We start from the raw sequence: 22,306 nt of genomic DNA on the forward strand, positions 1-22,306 counted from the left end.
GGGCAGATGGGTGCAAAATGACATCTCTGGAAACGCCAGTGCAGACGTTTGATGCCGTCGTACACGGCGTCCAACTGAGTTCTGAGAACGCAGCTAGAATCAGAAAGAGGAAGCTTTGACAAAACACGAGCTTCTGCAGGACGCTTCCTCACTCCCTTTATTCAAGAGACAAGGTTTATTAAACAGATTGTACTTGAAAATAGTTGAAAATAGGTAAAGCATGAGAGGACGTATGAGGAGCTGTGGAGGTGAGGACTATCAGTAGGAGGTGACACCTGATCAGCCTGCTTCAAGCTCGGGAGAACACTTGTGGGGATAATGAAAATTCAGATCGGAGTGAGGTTTACGACAGGCCGGCTAATGTTACCACGGAAAATAGAACGATTAATTGACATGTCAAAAGGCCTTCAGCGCTGATTCTGTAGGAACCGGCTGGAGAGGAGACTGACAGCTAGATTTGTATGAAGTGTGGAAATTTTGATGAACGTCAACAGTTTACAAAAAAACAAACATTGTCATAGCAGCGTAAGCAGAAGTTGTGAATTTATAGTCACATGAAAAGAAATTGCTTTGTATATTTACAGTGATTAAAGCTTTTATAAGCTATTTAATCCACAAGAGAGATGTAGCCTTAACAAATGACCAGAGCACCTTCAGCATTTGATCATTTCAACCTTAAGAGAGCTGAAGTGCAACATACTGTGATGGGAATTTGTCAGCCTGGTCTAATCAAAGTACCTGCTCCTGTGCCCTGAGGCAGTGCAGTTGGCACTGGGTTGACGGATATGAAATCCAGCTGCAGGTTGAGTGGGAAAATGTGTACCTGCTCCTCAAAGGACACAACCAGGTTTAAATGCCTATAACTCTGCCACTGGAAAGATTTATTCATGATCATCCGTGGGATGTGATGGTGAGAAGCTGATGTAATGTAACCGTATGTGTGACAAGGTTGAACAAGCTTATGAGAGGAGAGTGCTTGGAAACCTACATTGAACCAAAGTTAGTTTTTTTTTTACAGCACCCGCCACATTTATTTCAGTGTTTTCCTATTTTCCCGCAGTGCCATCTTCCTACACTTAAAAAAGTCAAATGTATCTTCACATATAAATGTAAATTAAATGTTTGAGTTTACTTTTTGCATTGATAAGAATGTGAAGAAAAGTTTAATTTGCAGTACACGACTTTGTGTTTCCCTCAGGTATAAATTTAATGCGACACAGTGACCCATTGTTTTTAACCCGTGTTCAAATTGGACGGACAAAAGAACATTAAGTTAATTTATAGCAGATTTATTTTCATAAGTCTAATAAAGCTTTACAATCCCATATAAAAAAATTAATTGGGGTCTAAAATAAAACGATTCCCATCATGCCTTGTCTTGACGACGCTCACCATGCCAAATTAAAATGTTTCATGTCTTACATTCAGTGGAGATTCTGTGATTGTGTAATATCATCTATTTCTACGGTATTAAATGTTTGAGTTCATTTATTATTAGTAGACAAGTACGGTACTTGAGTTTGTTTCATATGTTTCATTTTGAATCTACAGTGTTAGCGGTTTGCCACGATGAACATTTGTACAATTTATTATTTGCGTCAGTTATGCTGCAAACGGCTTTTGGGTCTGAAAGAAAACACTGTCACTACAGTGTGATAGAGCACAGTGTAGTATCTATCAACAGTGTAGTGATGGAGTGCTACATGCATATAAATGATTCATTTAAAGGTTAATTCTTCTTTCACATCTTTGCACAGACCACCTTAAATCTTACCACGCTAACAATTTTCCTAAAATGTAAATCTGACAGTGTGACCTCTGCTGAAACTCAGCTCAGTCCTGACATCTTTGTTCTTATTTTTAAGATATATATTGATTATATTTGTTGTTTTGGTCTATTAGTGTTTGTAAAATCTGCCTTGCTTGTGGTCCTTGTTTGCTCAGCACCTTTTAATTTCAATTTCAATTTGTTATTTAAAAAAATAAAGACAAATACCTGCCAATCACACGATGCGCCCGTCTGTTATTATTTTGAAGTTATTGAGGCTACATAGAGAAAAAAAATGGACATGGGAGAGAAATGTTTTTGGGGGTTTTTTCTTAATAATTAGAGTTTGTTCAGTTGGATCTGTTGACATCTATCTCCTGATGCACAGTCACTTCATGTGCAGAAAATGTTTTGGAACAACTGATTAGAATTTCACGTGCAAGGCCTCATCATGGCCCCAAAACAGATAAGCCTTTGGGTCACGGAGGCTGATTTTTGAGTTGGCTATAGATCCATTGGGTTTTTCTGTCTGCCATGGTGGATTCCCTTCGGACGTGCATATTGTTTGAAAATCTTTTTTCTCCTGTATATAACTTTATCAGACTGAGAAGTCAAAACGCTCCTGTCAACGCTGTGGGCTATTTCTGCTCTTCCGGAGCAATTTGTGGGCGTGTGCACGAATTGCGTTGGATAGTGATTGCACTGTACGTGTGTGTGCATTTTTTTTTTTTTTTATGATATGCAGAATATTTCACTGAGATTTGTTTCTATGCCCTCCTCAGTTCTGTCATGCTCTGTTCTCAAGTGCCTTATCTCAAGAGGCGTGATTAAGAAAATGAATCAGCGTCTGAGGAAAGTTTCTCTATCTACACTGTAAAAAAAAAAAAAAATTATGATAATACCAGCAGCTACATATAAACGTATAAATACGGTAAAAATCTGACATTTATACTGTACACAAATTTTATCATATTTATTCAGATTTACTGTAATTTTCTGCCAGTATTTTACGGTAAATTAGAGATTTTTTTTTCTTTTTCTTCCACAGTGTTTCTAAACCAGAATGAAACAGTAGTGAAACCACATGGTTGAGGTACCTGAAGCGACGCAATCTGTGAGCAAAAGCATATATAATTATAATAATTAATTATAAATAATTTATCTTTAAATCTAGATTTAATTCTTCTGCTCTCCTTTTGCTGTTTTCAATGAAACGCTCCAGGGTGTGTTTACTTTTTTCTCACTTTATATTAACTAAAACCAATAGTGGACTTTAAAGCAATAAACTTATTTTTGTGTCAGTTTCAGGAAAAGTCTGGTATAACCAAACTCATAAAAATTCGGTGGAGAGATAAAAAAAAGAGATAAGGATGAAACACTATGAAGTCCATACATTTTTTTTTCTCAGAGAATTAAATTGACATTCATTTTGATGTAGCTAATTTATTACATCAAAATTAGTTTTGACATCAATTAACTGGAGGCTCAACGACAGATTTAGTATTTGGTGCTAAAGTCCTTCATGACATGTTAAATAATACAATATCTCCTGTTCGACATGCAGCCCATAAAAAACGTTACAAGCTAACAGACTAAATGCTGTCAAAAACCTAAGTACAATTTTACTCCTCTGAGCAACAATAAGTTTAATTATATCCCCCCCAAACATTTTTTTTTTATCTTATTTGCAATTTGTCTAGAAATGCAAGAATCTTTTTGTGTACTTCTTTGTCATTGGTAGCATCTAAAATGTTGTAAAAACATTAAAAGAATGAAGTCACTGAACAAAGCACCTCCCACAACATACAGGAAAATTAAAGCCTTGAGTTTATATATGTATAAAAAGAGAATCCGCTTGCCGCACCTTAGCTGTTTTTCAAATCACACATAAAAATCTGTCAAAATTTTCCAACAACGCTGCATGGAACACCTCTGTCTCGGCGGTGAAGATTCATGCAGATGAAGTGCTCCGCGGGAGGATAATAAGCCCGAAACGTGTCAAAGACACAACGGTGGGAAAGAAGAGAGGACTTGAACAATCTACAGCAGCTTTCCAAGCAATTCTGGCCATCTTATCTAAGAGCTGTGGAAAACAGGTGAGACTGGCAGCTGGGAAGTGAGTCACTAAATCCGAAATGAATTCAGTCGTACGCTTACTAAGAGCGGGTCAGAGAAGTTGCACCTGATGCCTCAAGCAGCACTCTGAAGGAGTTTTCATTTATTTTTTTACCTTGTGACATTTTGCTCATATACCTTAGATCAATATCTAACGTAAATGATGTTTCTTTTTAAATGAGGGAAGAGAAAAGTATGTCATACGTCTATATTTGTTCTCTAAAAGTACATTTTCTGCCTGTGCTTGGTATCTTTCAATGTTATTATCTAAGTTGTCATGAGAACATCTTTATATACAGCTCCAATCGAGAGACATATAAAGTCAGTTCTAATCAAAATGGAGTAAAGACAAAACAAACAGCGTCAGCAGCAACTGAGTTATTAGCTTTAACATTCTGATCATTATTCCTGGAAGTGTTCTGGCAAGGCTGAAATTTTATTTGATTCTGTCAAACTAACCGTACACCTGGCAGAAGACAAGCCACATTGTTTTTTTCATGCTTTGCACATTGTGTACAAATGAATTTGTCAGCGCTCTGCCATGAAAACTCGATGTAGCTTCGACAGAAACAAACATATCTGACAAATCGAGTGTGTTTTTCTGGAACAACTGACAGGGTTTCACAAAGGACACCGACATGACATAAAAAACAAAAAACAAGAAAAATCTAAAGCAATCACAAAGTGCCGTGTCGGGGATTTAAAAGTGACACTCATCAAAATGTCTTGCATCAACACCGACAAGGGGCAGAAATATAATCAAGTCATATTACAGGTGATTACAAAGTTCCCCTGTGAATAAAGAGCCACGCTATCTTTGTGGTGGATTTCCAGTGGGGAAAGAGGAAATGGATTGTCTCCACAGCAGATTAAAGTCACCTTAAGGACCTGCTAAGCTACAGAAACCATTTTGTGCTTCCTACCTTCAGCAAAACCTTTCTCTGTGCTTTTCCATTAGCCTGAACGTGTCATTTCATGTGTGGTGTTACATACATGTATGTGCCATTATGTTTCCCAGGGCCATTTGCTGTGCAACCGAATGGCCTTTTAGCTCCTCCGCTACTTGGACACAATTAATCTCTGAAGTTCTCTGGCAGACATTTTTACTTCTAACAATAATTTATACATTAAATTAAAGAATCGCATCTTAGATGGCGCCTTGAAGGGATTTGTTTACATTTTACTCTTATTCCACCAAAAAAAAAGAGAGAGAAAAGGATTCATTTTTAGTCTCAGCTAATAAAATTAGATTTTGTTTTTGCAGAATAGATTAACAGCAATTAAGGTAAAAATGATATACTTGGCAAGTCTCCCTTTTTGGCCATTTTTAACCCCCCTTCCCAGCTGAGCTACCGTAGCCTACTAGTATTTTCCCGTAAATATCCCGGGTATGAAAGAATAACAACAAAACTATAATGAATTAAAAACAAAAACTATCCCAATCTAAAACTATTGCATAGCTGTTTTGAATCACAATATCTTGTGAAGGCTAATTGCTTTAAGTAAGTGATCTGAAGCTAAGCTGTTGGATGTGACATGAGCTTCAGCACCTACAAAATGATATATTAATACCGCATACAGTACAGACCAAAAGTTTGGACACAACTGTGTGTCCAAACTTTTGGTCTGTACTGTATGTATTCCAGATATGGAAAATTTACACAAACAGAAATAAAGTTACTTCATTTCATGATACACCATGAAAGGGTTCTGTATGAACTGATATGGTATTGGTATTTGGACTGTCTGAGCGGCTCCAGTTATAAGGTGGCCTGACCTATTATTTGATCCATTTTACTTATACATGTTTTTAACCAATGAGGGAACTTGTAGACTAAGTGTAGGGCATTAATGTTTCATAGCCAGACAATCATAATAAAAAGCTTACAGTTTATACAAAAAAACGTCCACTTTTGTAAATATATTATATGAGTTGAGTTAAGATCTCTTTTGCACATTCAATAAGGAAACAGAGACATTTATTGGAATTGAGTAGAGTACAATAGAGTAAAATAGAGTAAAATAGAATAGAATAGAATAGAATAGAATAGAATAGAATAGAATAGAATAGAATAGAATAGAATAGAATAGAATAGTGGTCCAAAACCTTTTCATTACCGCGGACCGGTCAAGTCTTGTCAATTTTGCTGCGGCCCGGGGGGGCAACAGATCTTGCATGTTGGTGTTCCCGCTAAAGCCTCCTAAACATTTGATCATGTCTATGTTTTCAAATTGCAGTTTATCCACATCAAACTTCTTTCATGTCTATTTTTTATTTTGTACTGTTTTACACACCAACCACCTGACTGCCAATATCCTGAGAATGTTACAGCTAAATTGCTCCAAACAGATGATTTAGATAGCCAATGGTCTATTGGAAGCATGGTGGTCTGAAAGACGGCTCCAGTGCTACAGATGGGCTGAGTAAAATGGCACAAGAAGTTTTGAGTTCATTTCTATTTTGGTGTGGCCAAAGAGATGTGGAATTAATAAAAATTTTGCAGTGATGCATTTAGGAAATATATTAGATGACATGTTTGATTATCTTCATTCTTAGGAATTGATTAGTTGACATGTAATTGAGTTCTGAGCAAACCAAGATATTTTACTATAAAATATGCTGACTGTTGTTAAAGCAGCATTTTTTTTCCAGTTTGTGTTTTAAATTACTCACATTTTTGATACAATAAAAGTAAAAGTGATGGAGACTGCATGAGCAGGAAGGACTTATTTTGATTGCGGAGACCAGTTTTCTATCCAACTTGCACACGAGCCAGTAGAGAGCCAGTAGAGAGCTCCCATGGCAGCTCTCTAACATCAGTTATGATTGGATCCATTTTGCATCACAAATTCAGAAAAATTGAGAGTCTTCAGATGATGTGATGGCGAAGGCGGTGGTGTTGGGGGACGCAGAGAGGCTGCAGCACAAAGTCACATGGACATTTTTTGAGATATGATTGCAAAAGTGAAGCACATGAGAAAAAATAAATGGTACAACTTAAGCATCAGTTATGTATGTGTTGGTGCGGCAGAGCAGATCTCAAGATATTCTGCATAACCTGCATTATGAGTGTCATTTTATTTAAATGTTGTCTGCAGGTTAACGCAAAGAGGCTTTGTACGTATGCAAGTGTGACAGTTCTCTAACAGATCTCTTGCACCACCTATCGGAGAACTTGTGAAAATGCAGTTATCAGATACAAATTCATCAAACTGGGCAATAAGTTGCTTTTAGGTTGCAGTGTTGAAATACTTGAAGCTATTATCAGGCAATAGACTGAACTGACGAGACAGTTATGTTTATTATGCTTGATATTTTTCTTGTTTTTTAATGAAAAAAAGCTTGTAGCACACTTAAAAGTAATACCATAATAAGCATCTCTAAACATTTGCCACTGCATATTTAGGCATTCACCTAAGCAATTCCACAGAATCAATTTTCTTTTACGCATACCATCTTTTAAGCATATATTGCCCCGATTTCTACCAGCACAAGCCGACCTCACTAAATTGACATAAAGCATATTAGTCCGAAATTTGCAGAATCACTCTATTTTTGCCTTTATAAAATAACACACAAAAAAATGAAATCCCTAGTTGAGGAAAATGTTTGCTGTCTCAAATCAAAGCAACTCTGGCAAAATACAGATGTGTTTTTTTTCTGGCACTACCTATTAGTGTTACAATGGTGCAAGCAGTTGCAAACATTCAATTTATGTTTTATGTGATGTGAAATATAAATGGTGAATAGAAGCAGCAGAAAGTCTCACTTTTCCCACAATCTTTTACATCTTAAGTACAGAAATTTAGCTGTCAAAACATTATTCTGTCATTCAAACTTTTAATCCATCTACAGTTGGATTCCTAGCAGCAACAATACGTAGGTTGGCCCTAAAAAGTCATTTCAAGTAAGTGAAAATACTGATAATGTTACTCAGGAACTGAAAAAAAGCCAAAGTTACCGATGCTAAATATTACGAGTAAACATGTTCGATAAGAACAGTCCTCTCTCAAGTTTAGCTAGCAGTTTTTCCATTGACCAAGTGTTTTTCAAAACCAAGACTCGTAATCGCTCCTTCTTAATTTCAAGTATCTCACTCACTTTTCCTGCGTAGCAAATCTTTGGGGAAAATAAAAGTGCTCACCTCACTGTATCCTCTTTCAAAATATATTTTTACTGGAAGAGTCTTTTTTTGTTGTTGCTTAGATTCAGATTTCATTTCACATCAATAAGCAGCTACACTCTAAGGTTGTAGATGGCATGCCATTATTTAGACACGATAGTACCTTCATATTTTAGAGAGGTAAAACTTCAGCAACTCATTTTCTTTAAGAGTAGCATATCTGATGATAGACCACTAGTAGTTTCTTTGTGTTTTGTATGTTGAAGATTTCTAGCCTATCTGGCTTTCAATATTTATTCTCTTCAAGAGCGGCACTTGAACAGACGGCGCTCAAGAGCTGCTTCTGGTCCCGCTTTGTTGTCTTGAGAGCCTCGACTCGTGTCAAAACGCAGCTGAACAATTGTTCTACTTAAACATATCTATCTTGTGATTTTGAAAAATATCACTGTATTCCTGTTTTATCGGTCTGTATCATTAATTTGTGTTTTTTTTAAATTGGGTTTGAATTTGTTTTACATTTTGTGCTTTTTCTTTGTGAAGATCGTTGGGCATTTTGTCTATAAAAGTTTACTATTAACCATATGTTCTCTTTTTCTTCCTGTGTGCTCGCTCAATAATTTTGATAGCTTTTCTTTTCTCTAAATATTAAAGAAAAATACTTAAACTGTACACTTGAATTCAGATTTCAAATGCCAAAACACAAACTACAAACACTTTTTTTTGGTAAAATTTATTTTGTAGGCGATACATGTTTGAAGAGATTGTCTTGACAATGAAGCTGTCCAATTCCCCAACAACCAGGAGAGTACATGAAAGAAACTGAATTACTTTTCACACAAACTGTACACTATGTGAATATATTGTAGCACAAGGGTTCAACATGGAGACCCTTTGTTAGACTAAAACTGACTCCATGAAGCATCAGTAACAAAGTTTAAACCATCGTTTCTAGTTGAAAACTGTTTTTTTTGTTTGTTTTTTTTTAACTAGAGATGCACCGAGAAATCTCCTGTTGGCCCGAACCCACCAATTTCCAAGCTTGTCTGATGACGAGCTGGTCGGAAACATAAAAATCCTATATATTTTTTGATCATCGAACACACCATACCTAAAAACACTCCTACAGGCAACACTGTCAAACTTAGCAGGGACGCTGTTACTGACCAAAGATTATAAGTTAACTCAATTTCCTATCAGACAATTTTAAGTATCAGTGAGGTGTTTAAGATTCACAGGACGCACAGCAATATAAGAAACTATCTGAAATATATTTTTTTTATGACATGTTGAGATTAAAGCCACAAGAGCACGAAAGTTTGAGAACAGGAGGGCAGTACGACAAAGTTGCTCTGTTTTACCCCTTTTGGATCTCCACTTGTGTCTGTAATGTGCAAATACTTGCAGCCTTTTGGAAACCTTGTTGTCAAAAAAGAAAGGATCTACATTATCTGGGAAGTCATGTTTTAATACTATCCAGGCTAAAGGCTAATGTAAGATGCTAACGCTAGGCAAAATTGCAAATTCTGTATTTAGACTAGGTTTGTTTCTTTTGTAAATCCTCTTTCTCACACATGAAGCATGACATTGTCTCTATATTTTGAATCACTATTGATCACTTATGGCAGGGGGGGCTAGTAAAATCCATACTTGTAGTCTTAAAGAGAAATCGACATTGGTAGGTGAAGAAACTTTGCAGGACAATTTTAATCGGTGCATCTCTAGGCTCACATTTTTATTCCCACAATGCTTTACCTCTATTTTCTTTTTATTATTATTAAAGATACGCCATTTTAAAAATCCCCATGTATTTTACACAAATGTATTATGTTCATTTTGTTACAATTTCTTTACAAAGTCTTCAGTGTGTGCTTCAATGCTGTAAACTCGAACACACAGACGGCCGGGGACTCCTCCGGAGGAGCCGGATTAAATATCATGCTCCGAATACACAATGAAGACACTTCATACAATCAAACATCCCGATTAGAAACAGTCATCGAAATCTGTCTTTTACACATAAACCGCGAAAGCAATCACAGGGACTGAAGCAGATGAAACGTGAGCGATTATTTGGAAGAGCATAGTGAAAAAGGAGAGAGACAGCAGTCTGTGCAGCAACGTGAGTCATCTGAAATGGAGGCGGAAGAACAACAAAAAAAAACCCGTAGCTTCGTAAGTGCTAGTCTTTGAGTGGTTTCTCCACATTTTTTTTTTAGGACCATTCTTTGAATAATAAAAAAAAAAAATAAAAAATGAAAGGGATGTGGCGGAGAAAAGGCATGAACAAGGATATGTATAAAAAACGGGAGGGCCTTTCTTTTCAACCCTGATCTTTTGTGTTGTTGTCGTCTGGATCCTCTTCACTATCGAAATCACTGTGGAGGCTCTTGGCTACAGTAGTTATGCTTCTATCCTCCTTCTTCATCTGAACTGGTAATGGAGTCACTGGTTACAAGGAGGAAACAAACAGAATTTATTAAATAGAATTTTTTTTTTCAGGATGCTATTGCCGAAACAGACAAATCATTGTCAACATCTTCAAGGTTTCCCCCCGAAAACTTACTAAGCCCGGTGTTTTTTGAGTTAAAAAAATGGTTAAAGTTGACAGGAAATTTGAAAATGTCACGTGATAATGATGTGTTATTGGAACACCAACTGTAAAGTCTTAAAAAATGCAAACATTTAAAAATAACCCCTCTAAATAAATAAGTAATTCTAAGCCTGGTGGGGGCACAAGTAAAGCCTTTGTTTTGGCGTATAATACACTGGGGGAAATCCTGATCTTTACAGTCAAAAATAAAAAGCTTGTTCAGATCATTTTTAATAAAACACAAAGCTCTCACCTGATTGGACGAACTGGTCTTCAGCTCCTCCGCCATGATTGCCGTGAGCGGCGCCAACAGTCTTCTTTTGCTGTTCGTCCGCGGCAATTCGCTGCCTGGCGCTCTCAAAAACCGATTTGATGACGATAGAATCCTCGTAGATCTGGAGTGGACAAGAAAGAGAATTAATCAGAGCGTGAGCCGTCACTCCCTCGAGTCGAGATCGAAAAAGCCATTTGTGACGACGACAGTGGAATGAAAACGAAGGAAAATCAGTTAGCCGGCGAGAGGGCTTCTGAGGTTTCACCTGGGATCCCTCCAGGTTGTAAGTCTGTGCATTGTGACATAGAAGGAAGACGTCCTTTTCCAAATCCCCAACGCTTCTGTACTTGTGGTTACGAACACGCTCCTGTGAAGCAGAGGGTGGAAAAAAAAGTTAATAACTTAGACATAATTTTATCCATTGTACAAGAGAGAATTTCACGAGAAGCAATTTCGAGAGACGAAACCGGAAGTTTATACACTGCACTAAGAAACAAAACTTTCTTTCTTTGTCTGGCATTAAATCAGAGCAAACTTTTCCTTCTTTCTCTCAGATGAGATACCTAAAAATAATTTCTGCTTCCCAGACAACCAAAATAAAAATGCCAGTTTTTATTTTGTTACAATTTTCAGCCAGCATTTCCACAAGGTCATCTGTTAAGAACGTCACCACCTCTAACAGTGCTTCAGTACAGATTTTGGTGGGAGACAGAGGGCCGAGTTTAATTGAAATGACTGAAATCAATCATTTTTAATTGGGTTACTATTTACTGAGATTTATTTCTGAACAAACTGAGCTCAGACACAAAACAGCAAATAAACTCTAGCATCAGATTTTAAAACAGCAATAAAAACCTGGAGATTATTCTTCATAGCAATTTTGAATTTTATTTTTTTATCTATGCTTTAACCACCAAATCAAATATAATAACAGTCTTCTAATCTAATAATTTGACTGTATATAAACGTATGATTGCAAATGTAGCAAGAACACCAACAATACAGTATAATGCATACATTTTTAGTTATAGGTTTGTGATTTCTCAGCATTTAGCATTGAAATGAATGAAGGTTGTTAACAACCTTCATTTCCAATCTGTTAATCCACATTTTCCATGCTATGTTAGCAGTCAAGATGACAATGAGATCTGTGTGTGGGTCCCGAGGGCGCTCTGCGACACGTACTCTGATCCTCCTGAAATCCACAGGCTTTCGGATTAGCTCGTAATACTCCGGTACTTCTTTCTTAGAGGGAAGCTGCACAAAACCTTTACTGATCTGTCGTCCCAGCCTGCAAGAACAAGAGGAGGCTTCAGATAATCTCAATTGATCAAAAATAAATAAATAAATACTTCAATGGTGATACAGTACAGGGCTGACATTTCAAAGTCCTAGTGGAGTCTCACAATGACTGGTTACTCCTCACATCTACAGATATAGACAAGAGAAATGAACAGTTTTCCAATTTTAAAGTCTATGTTTGTTTTTGTTTGAAAGGTTATAGAAAATTATTTGTAATAAACTACAAATACAAAATTCCTTCCTATTCATAAAATGTTTAAATTGTTTACAAGTGAAAATCCAATTGAAATGTTTTCACATTGACAATGTGTTACTATTGCTATGATGTCATCAGCTTTTTTATTTATTTTGTTCCCATTTTTTAATTAAAAAGTTAATTATGCGGTCGGTTTTACCATCACATTTCAATAATCCAACATGCTGAGGTGAGTTAAGCAGGGCGTCTGCATGTTTGACAGCTTAACCTTAAACTTAACCACAGCTTAACCACAGTGGCAAGCTAAAAAGTTAGTTGTTGTTTTTCACCATAGCCTCTTATGTGTTGGAAACAAATGATTCAGTGGAGAAGGCGAACTTCGTCCAGACAACTAAATTTCCACTTACCCGTGATGAACACAAAAAAGCTAGTGGTTAGCTAGCTTCAACCACAGCTAGCTAACCGTGGTTGAAGCTCAACCATCTCGAGTAACGGAACGCAGTGAATATGTCAAATGAGGGGGAAAAAACTACATATGAGATTAAATAGCCCTGCCAAGTCAAAATTTAACACCTATGATGATTTAATTTAATTTTATTTCAAGACCAGTCAAGACCAACTGTGGAGATATCGCTAAACTTACAGCATACTGTCCAGTTTATTTGTTAACATGTTTGTTTTCCCTGTTTGCAAAACGCACCGATTTAAAATCCAAGCAATAACGTGATTTACCAATTACGTGTTTCTGTTACCCCCTCCCACCTTCCACCCGCACGCGGCGCTCCAACACATGCGCAGTGGGTTTCTTTGAACGGCAGAAGAAGTTTGTCTAATCGTCAGTAATAGCGTTGCACAGCATAAATCATAAGAAATCCGATGGCTGCAGCTAATTCAGCAGCGCTTCGCTTTCACAGACGGTGGGGACTAGATTTGACTTGTTTCGTCACTTAGAAAAGAAGCTCAAAGAAAGGTAAGCTCCGTTAACGTGATGTTGGCAAAGCTAGCTGTACAGAGATGTTAGCAAAGCTAGCTGTACAGAGATGTTAGCAAAGCTAGCTGTACAGAGATGTTAGCAAAGCTAGCTGTACAGAGATGTTAGCAAAGCTAGCTGTACAGAGACACATAAGCATTTACGATGTAAAAAAAAATGTCACTCATTGCTGAATTGTTGTGCAGAGGTGTTAACTAACGTGTCGCATATGTGGGACAACATGGTGTCCTAAAGTCAGCAATATAGTGACGAGACATTCACGAACGATCCGAGTCTCCTGAACGTCTCTTTACTAAGAAGAAAGGACTGGAGCCTCACTGAGAGCCGTTCTTTGCTCTTGTAATGCTCAGCGTACACATACTATTGTTATTTTATTTATTTATATACATTAATATTTATTTAATTAGCAAATAAATAAAACACAAGAACGAAAGAGCACGCAGAGCATGCGCATTGCTCATTGATTGTTTTCGTTCAACGTGGCGCGCTTTCGTTCAAAATGGCTGCCTGGCTTCATGCAGTGGGAAAGAGGGTGAGAACAGTCCTGGTGAGCGCCTTGTGCTTGGTTACTTCTTGCTCTTTGGTCAGTGTTCATGGTTGCGCGTTGTTTACCGTCAGGGCGGGCATTGCCTCAATTGCTATGTTTAATGGTGCAGACAGTGGTGATTTCTGACATGAATGATATGGGCAAATGCTCAGGGCGTTATCTGTTTAGATTAGCAGAACAAAGAGTTTGTAGTTTATTTATCTGCTTTTAATATTGGTTAAATTTATTTCAGCTCTAAATATTTAATATCTAGGTGTTTTTATGGGAATGTGAATCTTTCAGATCAATTTGATTAGCAATTTTGATCATATTTCACATTTTATTGTGTCATGTATTGCGGGGCGCTGGTCTTGACTTCCCTCGGTCTTGGTCTTGACTCGGTCTCGGACCCTAAAAGTCTTGGTCTTGATTTGGTCTCGATACACTTTGGTTTTGGTCTTGTCTTGTTAGGTGGTCTTGATTACAACACTGATCAGCGAACATCGCAAGTTAGACTGTTCCTGATTAACTTTCTGTCAACATCCTTGCAAAGCTGATATGAACCTGAGCAGTTTTTCTCCCGAGAGATGCAGGTGAACCCAACTTGAACTAGAAGCACAGGCAGAATAACTATGAAAAATAAGACAATAAGGTAAGGCAAGGTATCTTACTTCACCTTAATTCTCATCATACCTTCATCATTAGCTAAACTGAAGGTACGTCCTGAAGTGTATTAGATATCTGTTGTGACTCTGTCAAAGGTCTGACTAGAGGGCACTTCAGTCACTCACAGCATGCCTCTAAAGAAGCACAGGAGCTTTCCCGTTTAGAGAAGTGGAATATTCTGTAATGACTTTGATAGATCAATCTTTGTTTGTTATATCACACACAAAAAAGATGTGCATTTAAAAAAAAAAAAAAAAAAAACTCCTCAGATAACTGCAGCTTGTGGAGCATAAAAAGGCAAAATCAAACAATTCGAGGACATTCCCACGGAGTCTTCGCTTCAGGCCTTTTGACAAAGCTTTAAAAAAAAAACCATCACTGAATGTTATTCTTAACTCGTCCCCTATTTTGGAACAACATTTTCTCACTTTAAAAGCTGAGTGTCTGCACTGGCACTCAGTACTCTCTGTCAGCGTAACTTCAAACTATCTAGGCAAAGAACTGGAGGGTTTGTGAATGCTTGTTGCGTTGAAGTAGCAATATTGGAACACCGGTCCACAAGCGATAGACTGACCCGTCCTTGTAGTTGATGACCATATCCACCAGAGTGTTCAGAGTCTTGGTGAGCTCGGGTGGATTCGGAGGCAGCTTCTCAGCCGGTGGGCGTCCTCGCTTCCTTTTGACCTTTTCGCCCGTTTCTTGGCCCGCGTGCAGCTCTTTCTCTCCATGGTGATCACCTTTACGCTTCTTCAGGCCGATGTCCTCTTCCATGTCCTGCAGGGAGCTGTTCTTTTCTGCCTCAGGCTGGAGGAAGAGGAAGCAGTGGGTGGGATGGGACGGGGGGAACCTAGTAAACTCAGACAGACGCACAGGGATCAGGTGAGGTTGAAGGTTTTGCACGGTTTGTTCTTTTATTACAAACCGTGTGGTCTTCTTAAGGTAGACGCCTCGAGTCTCGAAAGTGCTGTAATGCTGATACCTACAGCACTTCACAGTTTGAAGTCTGAAAATCTCAAAAAGTATACATTTTATTTGCTAACTGGAGTTTTTTTCTTTTCTTGACAAAAATTTAGAGAAGCGCTGACAAATGGTAACTGGATTTGACAGATTTTATGCCGATCAGCCAACCTGGGACTTGGAAGTCAGAAACTACAAATCGGATCTGTAGTATACTGAGTTAGTTACTCAGTTGAGTTTAGTTGTATTACCCCAGTACACTAGAGGGAGTAGTGGAATAGCCTAGAGGTTAGTTCTAGAGAAGAAGACTAGGCTGAGAAGACGTTGATGCCTGTAGTGTTAAGTTGTGTTCAAGAGAGAATAAACCTATAAAAGACAACTGCTAAGAGTGACTCTACTTCTTAAGTGTGAAGATATCACAGGATCTTTTTCTGATTAGTGATCACACCACACCGCATTTGTCCATCCGCATTAACAGATGGACAACCACACCTTTCAGTGCGGATGTCGTTACCGAGGTGAGAAAAGTCAGTTGCTTATTTTTAACATCAGGAAGCTCTTTTGAAGTGAAGTCAGAGGAAGCAAAAAAACCCAAAAAACAAAAGCTGTTAGAAACTTTAAGAAAGGAAGTTGCACTGAAATCTCCAGAGGGAACACGCACGCAGACAGCTGATAGCTAGTAATGCTAGTCAAGCTAATTATGCTAACTGCAAGCAAAAGATGCTGAAACTTGATTAAAATACAGACTAAACCAATAATGTTCACCTTGTTTTGACTGCAGAGCTGTGTAAGAACAACAACTCTCTCTCTCACACACACACACACACACCCACACACACACACACACACCCACACACACACACACACACGCACACACACACACACAGTGTGACAGCACCCCTGTCTTTGTTATAAATAATTGGTCGTAGAAAGGCTTCTTAGAGCTACTGGATAGTTACAATGAATGAATAAATGATTTAACAATTGAACATATTATCAGACAATTAAGTCATATATTTTTCCCTCTCAGATATGAACTTTGACAAAAAATGTAGAGCCTTAATCTATTTCATCAATGTTTCAGGGACAAAAGTAATAACTATTTTTTATATTAGCTTAATTGCATACATCTGTCCATTAGTAACCTGGAGCATTTTACTAAAACAGCTGTTGAAACCATAGGCTATTTTAGAGAAGATTGTCTATTTTAACGCTAGACACATTAGAAATATTGCCAGATTATCCACAAAGTAAAATAAGTGTGCGTGTGGGGGTGTGTGTGCGTGTGTGTGTATGTATGTATGTAGGTATGCAGGTATGCATGTACTACATACATACGTACGTAAATTTTTTTAAAGAGAAATTGAATTTGATTCAACTTGTCTGCAGGCACAAGCTTTAACACACACAAAAAAAATCAAGGATGGGAAATTGCTCACGAAATCTCTGACCTAGTAATACTGCTAGATATTAAAAACTAAACATATTATTTATTCATCCATTTCTGAATTTGCAGGAAGCGCGTATAGTGACCCGAAATGCTATGCGGCGCCTTTGCAGATTTAGAACACGTTATTTGCTCCAGAGTGTATTGATGTCAAATTGTTAATATTCAACATGCGACGTGAGTGAATGCCGAACAGCTCAGCCACACTACATTCTAGCAAGCCACAACGCAAATAAAGAATAATATCAGTCACTCTGCTGGCTTGCTCTTCAGAATGGCACCAAAAAAAAAAAGGAACAAAAGTGAATTACAGCGTGTTTCTGCATCCTTCTTCATAAATATCTGCCGCAGCCTCTGTTTCTCCAACAAAGGCAAACTGGATGCCAGAAAACACGAGGATCCGTGCAGCAGCAGCAGCAGCAGCAGTGAAGGCACGCAGACCCAGACTATAATCCAACCAGAATACTGATGCATCAAACAGGATCACACATCTGCTTTCAAATAAAGAGCAAGCAGCACACATGTGACGATGTGTTTTCTCAAGGACAGAGACTTTAATCGAGCTGGGACGCGGGGAGGTTTATTTGCGCACATGTTAGTCAGAGAGGAGGAGGAGACGCGTCCAGAAAACAGAAGAGAGAGAGAGAAAAGGAAAATCAACAATCGCTGAGACAGTAAAGCGCGGCGGCATGGCAGAGAGGAGAAGTGAGTTAGAGGAGACAACAACAATGACGACGAGAGCTGCGCCAATCTCGAATCCCGCTCATCGTCATCATCATCGCTCGGTTGAGACGCCTACAAGCGGTTGCTCCAGCAGCATACTGGAGGGGATACAGAGAGGGGTAGCGGGGGAGGGGGAGGGAAAAGAGGGTGCAGGACCGAGGGGAAGGGGGGGCAAAGGGGTAATCCTGAAAGATGCACATCCCAGCTGAGAGCCGCCTGCATGCGTGTGCCTTCTCCTGACCAGCCTGCCTCCTCCCTGACTAATCTGGCAAAGATTCCCCTCTCATCTGTTACACACACCTACACTCTCCCTCTCTTCTCCCTGACACACACACACACATATGCGCGCGCGCACACAGGCACAGGCAGGAATATAAACTCAGACGCCCGCTCTCTCTCTCTCTAACGCTCTCTCTCTCTCTCTCTCAAATACACACACACACACACTTTTTTTCTTTTCTTTTTTTTTCATATCCATCTCTTCCTCCCTTCCCCATGCGATGTAGCCTGGCTGAATCCGGAGCCCGAGGAGACAGAAAGACATGGAGGAGGATATTTACCTGAGTGCAGTCTGCAAAGCTGGCTATCGGGATCGGCTGCAGCTGTGGGGGGAAGAGAATTAGCAAAGCAGCATAGCGGCGTGCTGCTAGTCTCTTCATCAGCTGATCACTCAGAAAGCGGAGCCCAGAAGGGGGGAGAATAAAAGCGCTATGTTTTTCATACACAAATCAATGAGGCTGGGTATTTAAAAAAAAAAGGAAAAAAAAGAGAAAAGATATTAATGCCATACCCATCTCTTCTCCTTTCCTTTCTCCAGCTTTCGGGAGTATTTTCCTTTCTTGATTGTGACAGGCCCCGTGAAGCTTGTCTCTTTCATTTTTTTTTTACCCAGATGGGTTTTTTCATTCTTGTCTTCCCACCCCTGGTGTTAAAAGTTCTCGCACCCCTTTTTTTTCTTTTTTCTTTAAATGTTGCGCCCTTCCAGAGATGTTAAAGGCGCAGCAGCCACAACAACCTGCAGCTCGTACATTTATATAGGCAGCCTGGAAATTATTCCAATTATTGCACGAGTGTTATTGACTCAAATTACACTTCACTCCCCTCTACGGCAGCTGAAAGCAAAAAGAGAGAGAGATGGTGGAGGGGTAGAGTGGGTGTTGGCGAATGACTGAATATCTGCAGCACTGATCGCTGCTGGAGCTGAAACAATAGCAGGAAAGCAGCCCAGTTTGGGCTAAAATTCAAGCACATCTGGTTTCTGTGAAACGATTTGATTGGGTTTTTTTTTTCTTCTTTTTTTCGTCTTCCAACATGTTGTGCAAAACGTTCCGGCTCACACGACAGGAAAGAGGGGGAAAAGTTGATTTCCACAGTGACTTTAACTCCTGTTATTGACATAAACGTATTTCAAATCAGACAGATAAGACTATTTATAGTCATCTGGCATGTAGATTCTCTTTTGTGAGTTTCTATTGTTTGATCAAAGTGTTTTAGTGGAAAACATCTTATGTTGTGGAAGAACAACGATAGCAACAACAAAAAGGCATTTTAAAGCTTGTAGAAGCTGCCAAAAAGCAATCGCCATAAATAGTTTTGCGCCTTTGCGTCACTGCCGTGGAATGTTGACCCACTCTTCTTTGCAGAATTGTTTTCATTTGGCGACACTGAAGGGTTTTCAAGCACAAGCATGATCCCGTTTAAGGCCCTGCACCCAGTATCTTAACCTAGATTAACACTTGGACATTGACTAGACCCCTGCAAAATCTTTCCTAATTCTTTTTTTTTTTTTTTTTTTTTTAAAGATATTTAGAGGCAGACATGTTGCAGAGTTTTGTGAACTCGGAACAACTTTAGACTTTGATTCCTAAACCTACTAAAGACTAAATCGATATACTTAATACACACATTATCTTCTACTGCAACAAAATAAATTATGCTTAACCCTGTTTTAATTCTTATCTTGCTTCTACTACTACTGATTCACTGAAGTTAACATTTCACCAAGAAATTACATCCTTTTATTTTTAGCAGGATTCTGTAAAATCTTATTGCCCAGTGAAGAAGAAATCCAGCCATTAGATATGGGGGGACTGAACTGAAGTTGCAGGACTCGAGTTTGAGACTCCTTCTTGTACCGCTGAAGTTATCTTATTAATGATTGGCAAGTGAAAGCAGCCTTATTGATCTGATCTGCTTCTATTTTTTAAGGCAGCAGGTCAAGCTGTTTACACAAAACTACCCAGTTAAGGTCTATTTAAGTTAAAGACATCTGCACGTTGCGACCAAAACAACAAAACCAGTAGAGCAAGGTGTAGTCAACTGAAGACTACACCTTGCTCTACTTGGGCCTGTTTTGATTTTGTTAGGTCTGTACTTTCCGTGGATTCCTGTGTTGTGCCGAGTTTACTTATTCACTCTGTGTTCGATTCCAATTGGATATTTTTTTCTTCTTCTCTCATTTCCAGCCTGGTTCCCGTCAGTAGCTCCATTTTATGTTCTCTCCCCGCGGCTGAACATCACTTAATAAATCACCTGCTCCTTGTTCCAGCACTCTCCTTCTCCGGTTCTTACACACCTCAGATCTCTTCCGTCAAAGTCAGATTCTGCTGCTGTCTGCCTGCCGCTTGGCCCGTCGCGCTCTGTGGAAAACCTCTCTCGGTGCTCCTCGTTGTTTCCAGTTTTGCAAAACTCTGTTTGGTCCCTTGTTGAGCTCCCTTCTTACCATGACTCTGCCAGCCTCATGCCTGTATTTGAGTTCCCAACCACCTCGGTGCTTTGCAAGCTTTTGTTGCATCTCTTTGTTATTGTTATAGTTACAAGAGCAATGATTTTTTATTTATTTAATGTTTTGTAAGTAATCGATGATCAAATGCTGAAAAAGATTCCTTTATACATACAGCAAATATTGCTTTTGACTTGTAGAAATATATTTTGTAGGAGATCAGTCAGAACCCCGACTCTGTGATCGAGAATCTGTGGAAGAGTCTCAGGATCAGGGTGACGATAAGGAGGACTTTCAACCTCAGAGACTTGGAGCTGTAAAAGTAAATTTTACTTTTACAGCTCCAGTGGAAACATGCAAAACGCTCTCAACAGTTATGAAAAGATGAATAGAAAAAAGGGCTTAGAATCCTTAGGACATACTATTTGCTAATCGTAATATGCATGACGTTAGGAGAGTTTTAAAAAAAAACAACAAATAATGCTTGAAGATTAAGTCTATACATCCGTCAGCCTAATTTGCTTTATATAAACCTTTTCTTTTTTTTTGTGGGCTCTAGTGTCCCCTATATGAAAGCAGGCCGGCAGGAAAAGGGGAGAAAAAGGGGGGAAGACATGCGGCAAACATCGCCGGGTCCGGGAATCTAACCCTCGACGGCCGCGTCGAGGATCCAAGGCCTCCAAGCGTGGGTTGCGCTATCCCCTACGCCACCACGTCACGCCCCCAAATAAACCTTTTGATATGTTTTGTGGATTTCCTGTTGCTAGAAAGTTTAATTTAAATTCATAATGTAGGAAACTTAAAAACCAGAATCAGCATAAACATGACATGCAGACAGAACCGAGCTAAACGTAAGAACTTTTCTAGCAAAAGTTGAAATGGACTTTTTGCTAGGGAAGCGTACTTACACTACTAAGGTATGTAGTGTTTACTCTTATTTACCCTGGTAACAGCTCCTCCAAATCTAAGCATGTTGCCCAAATCAAATGATTTAAAAACCTTTTAGCTGATTTCTCTAATCAATTATTTAATGACCACCAAAGTCTAGCAAATTCTGACTCATTCAAAACAAGATTTTATTATTTTTTTTTTACCACTGAAACACTTTTGACCTTCAGTTTTATAACAGGATAACCACACTAGATAGTTCATTTGTTACATTTTCTTAATATCTCTGTCCTGTACAGTATGCGGTGTGTTTTCAAACAGACCGACATGAGACAGAGAAACGCTTTACAAAAGATGATAAACTGGTGAACTGTGAGTGTAAAGACGGACTGCATGGCTCCCAGGCCTGAAATATAAGATAAAACGAATCAGACTTCATGTCATAATCGTGCAGCACATCTCTGAATGTAGTCCATATTCAGATGCTGCGTTTTCTCCCCGCCGCCCGTCAAGAGCATAAAGGGATTCATTTGCGTTACTGGCATGAAATTAGAATTTTTGTTGTTGTTGTTTTTATTCCTGGCATGTTAGCTTAACATGACTTGCATTATTTATTAAAATAGTGAGAGCAGTTTTTAATTTTTAAAATTATCTTTAATTAATACATATCAGATACGCTTTCAACTTTAGACGAAAAGTCACATGAGCGGATGGGCTGACCTCAGCCAACGAGAGGTATTCGTCTCAGATTGACGCTCGAGACCCACTTGCTCAAAACGGCCGTTGCCATGGCAACTGCAGTTTTTTGTTATTGGACCTTGTATATCATTGTGTTTTACTGCTGTTGCTGGGAAATGAGTCGGGCGGCTTGCTCTCAGTCGGAGACGTCTCTCAGCAATGGGGAAGAGGAGGAGGAGGGGGAGACACCGGCATGCTGGCAGGATTTCACACTTTTTATTGATATTTTTCTTTGTTTTTAATATTTTTAATTTTTAAATTTTTTTTTAGACCTTAAAG

At 38.7% G+C, this 22,306-nt stretch overlaps 1 protein-coding gene across 2 annotated transcripts; it reads right to left on the reverse strand.

The window, feature by feature from the left end:
- Positions 1-8,718: 8,718 nt before the first annotated feature.
- On the reverse strand, positions 8,719-18,785 carry LOC102219668 (probable global transcription activator SNF2L2). Of its 2 annotated transcripts, XM_005808600.3 has the most exons (7): positions 18,470-18,785; positions 18,240-18,281; positions 15,127-15,356; positions 12,057-12,162; positions 11,137-11,238; positions 10,851-10,992; positions 8,719-10,452 (listed from the first exon to the last, which is right to left on the reverse strand). In XM_005808600.3, the coding sequence occupies exons 1-7, from the start codon at positions 18,554-18,556 to the stop codon at positions 10,328-10,330; spliced, it is 834 nt and encodes a 277-aa protein (XP_005808657.2). In that variant the 5' UTR covers positions 18,557-18,785; the 3' UTR covers positions 8,719-10,327. The 2 variants fall into 2 exon arrangements, with proteins under 2 accessions (XP_005808657.2, XP_023194470.1); XM_023338702.1 differs by lacking the exon at positions 18,240-18,281.
- Positions 18,786-22,306: the final 3,521 nt, after the last annotated feature.

Source organism: Xiphophorus maculatus, chromosome 8 (assembly GCF_002775205.1).
Source record: "Xiphophorus maculatus strain JP 163 A chromosome 8, X_maculatus-5.0-male, whole genome shotgun sequence".
NCBI classification, from domain to species: Eukaryota; Metazoa; Chordata; class Actinopteri; order Cyprinodontiformes; family Poeciliidae; genus Xiphophorus; species Xiphophorus maculatus.

Bases quoted from the DNA above. Each gene is read 5' to 3' on its own strand.
- LOC102219668 (XM_005808600.3), bottom strand. From the start codon at position 18,556: ATGAAAGAGACAAGCTTCACGGGGCCTGTCACAATCAAGAAAGGAAAA. The intron at 18,282-18,469 runs GTATGGCATTAA...TTCCCCCCACAG, and splicing joins AAGGAAAGGAGAAGAGATGG to CTGCAGCCGATCCCGATAGC. The intron at 15,357-18,239 runs GTAAATATCCTC...CTCTTCCTCCAG, and splicing joins GCTTTGCAGACTGCACTCAG to CCTGAGGCAGAAAAGAACAG.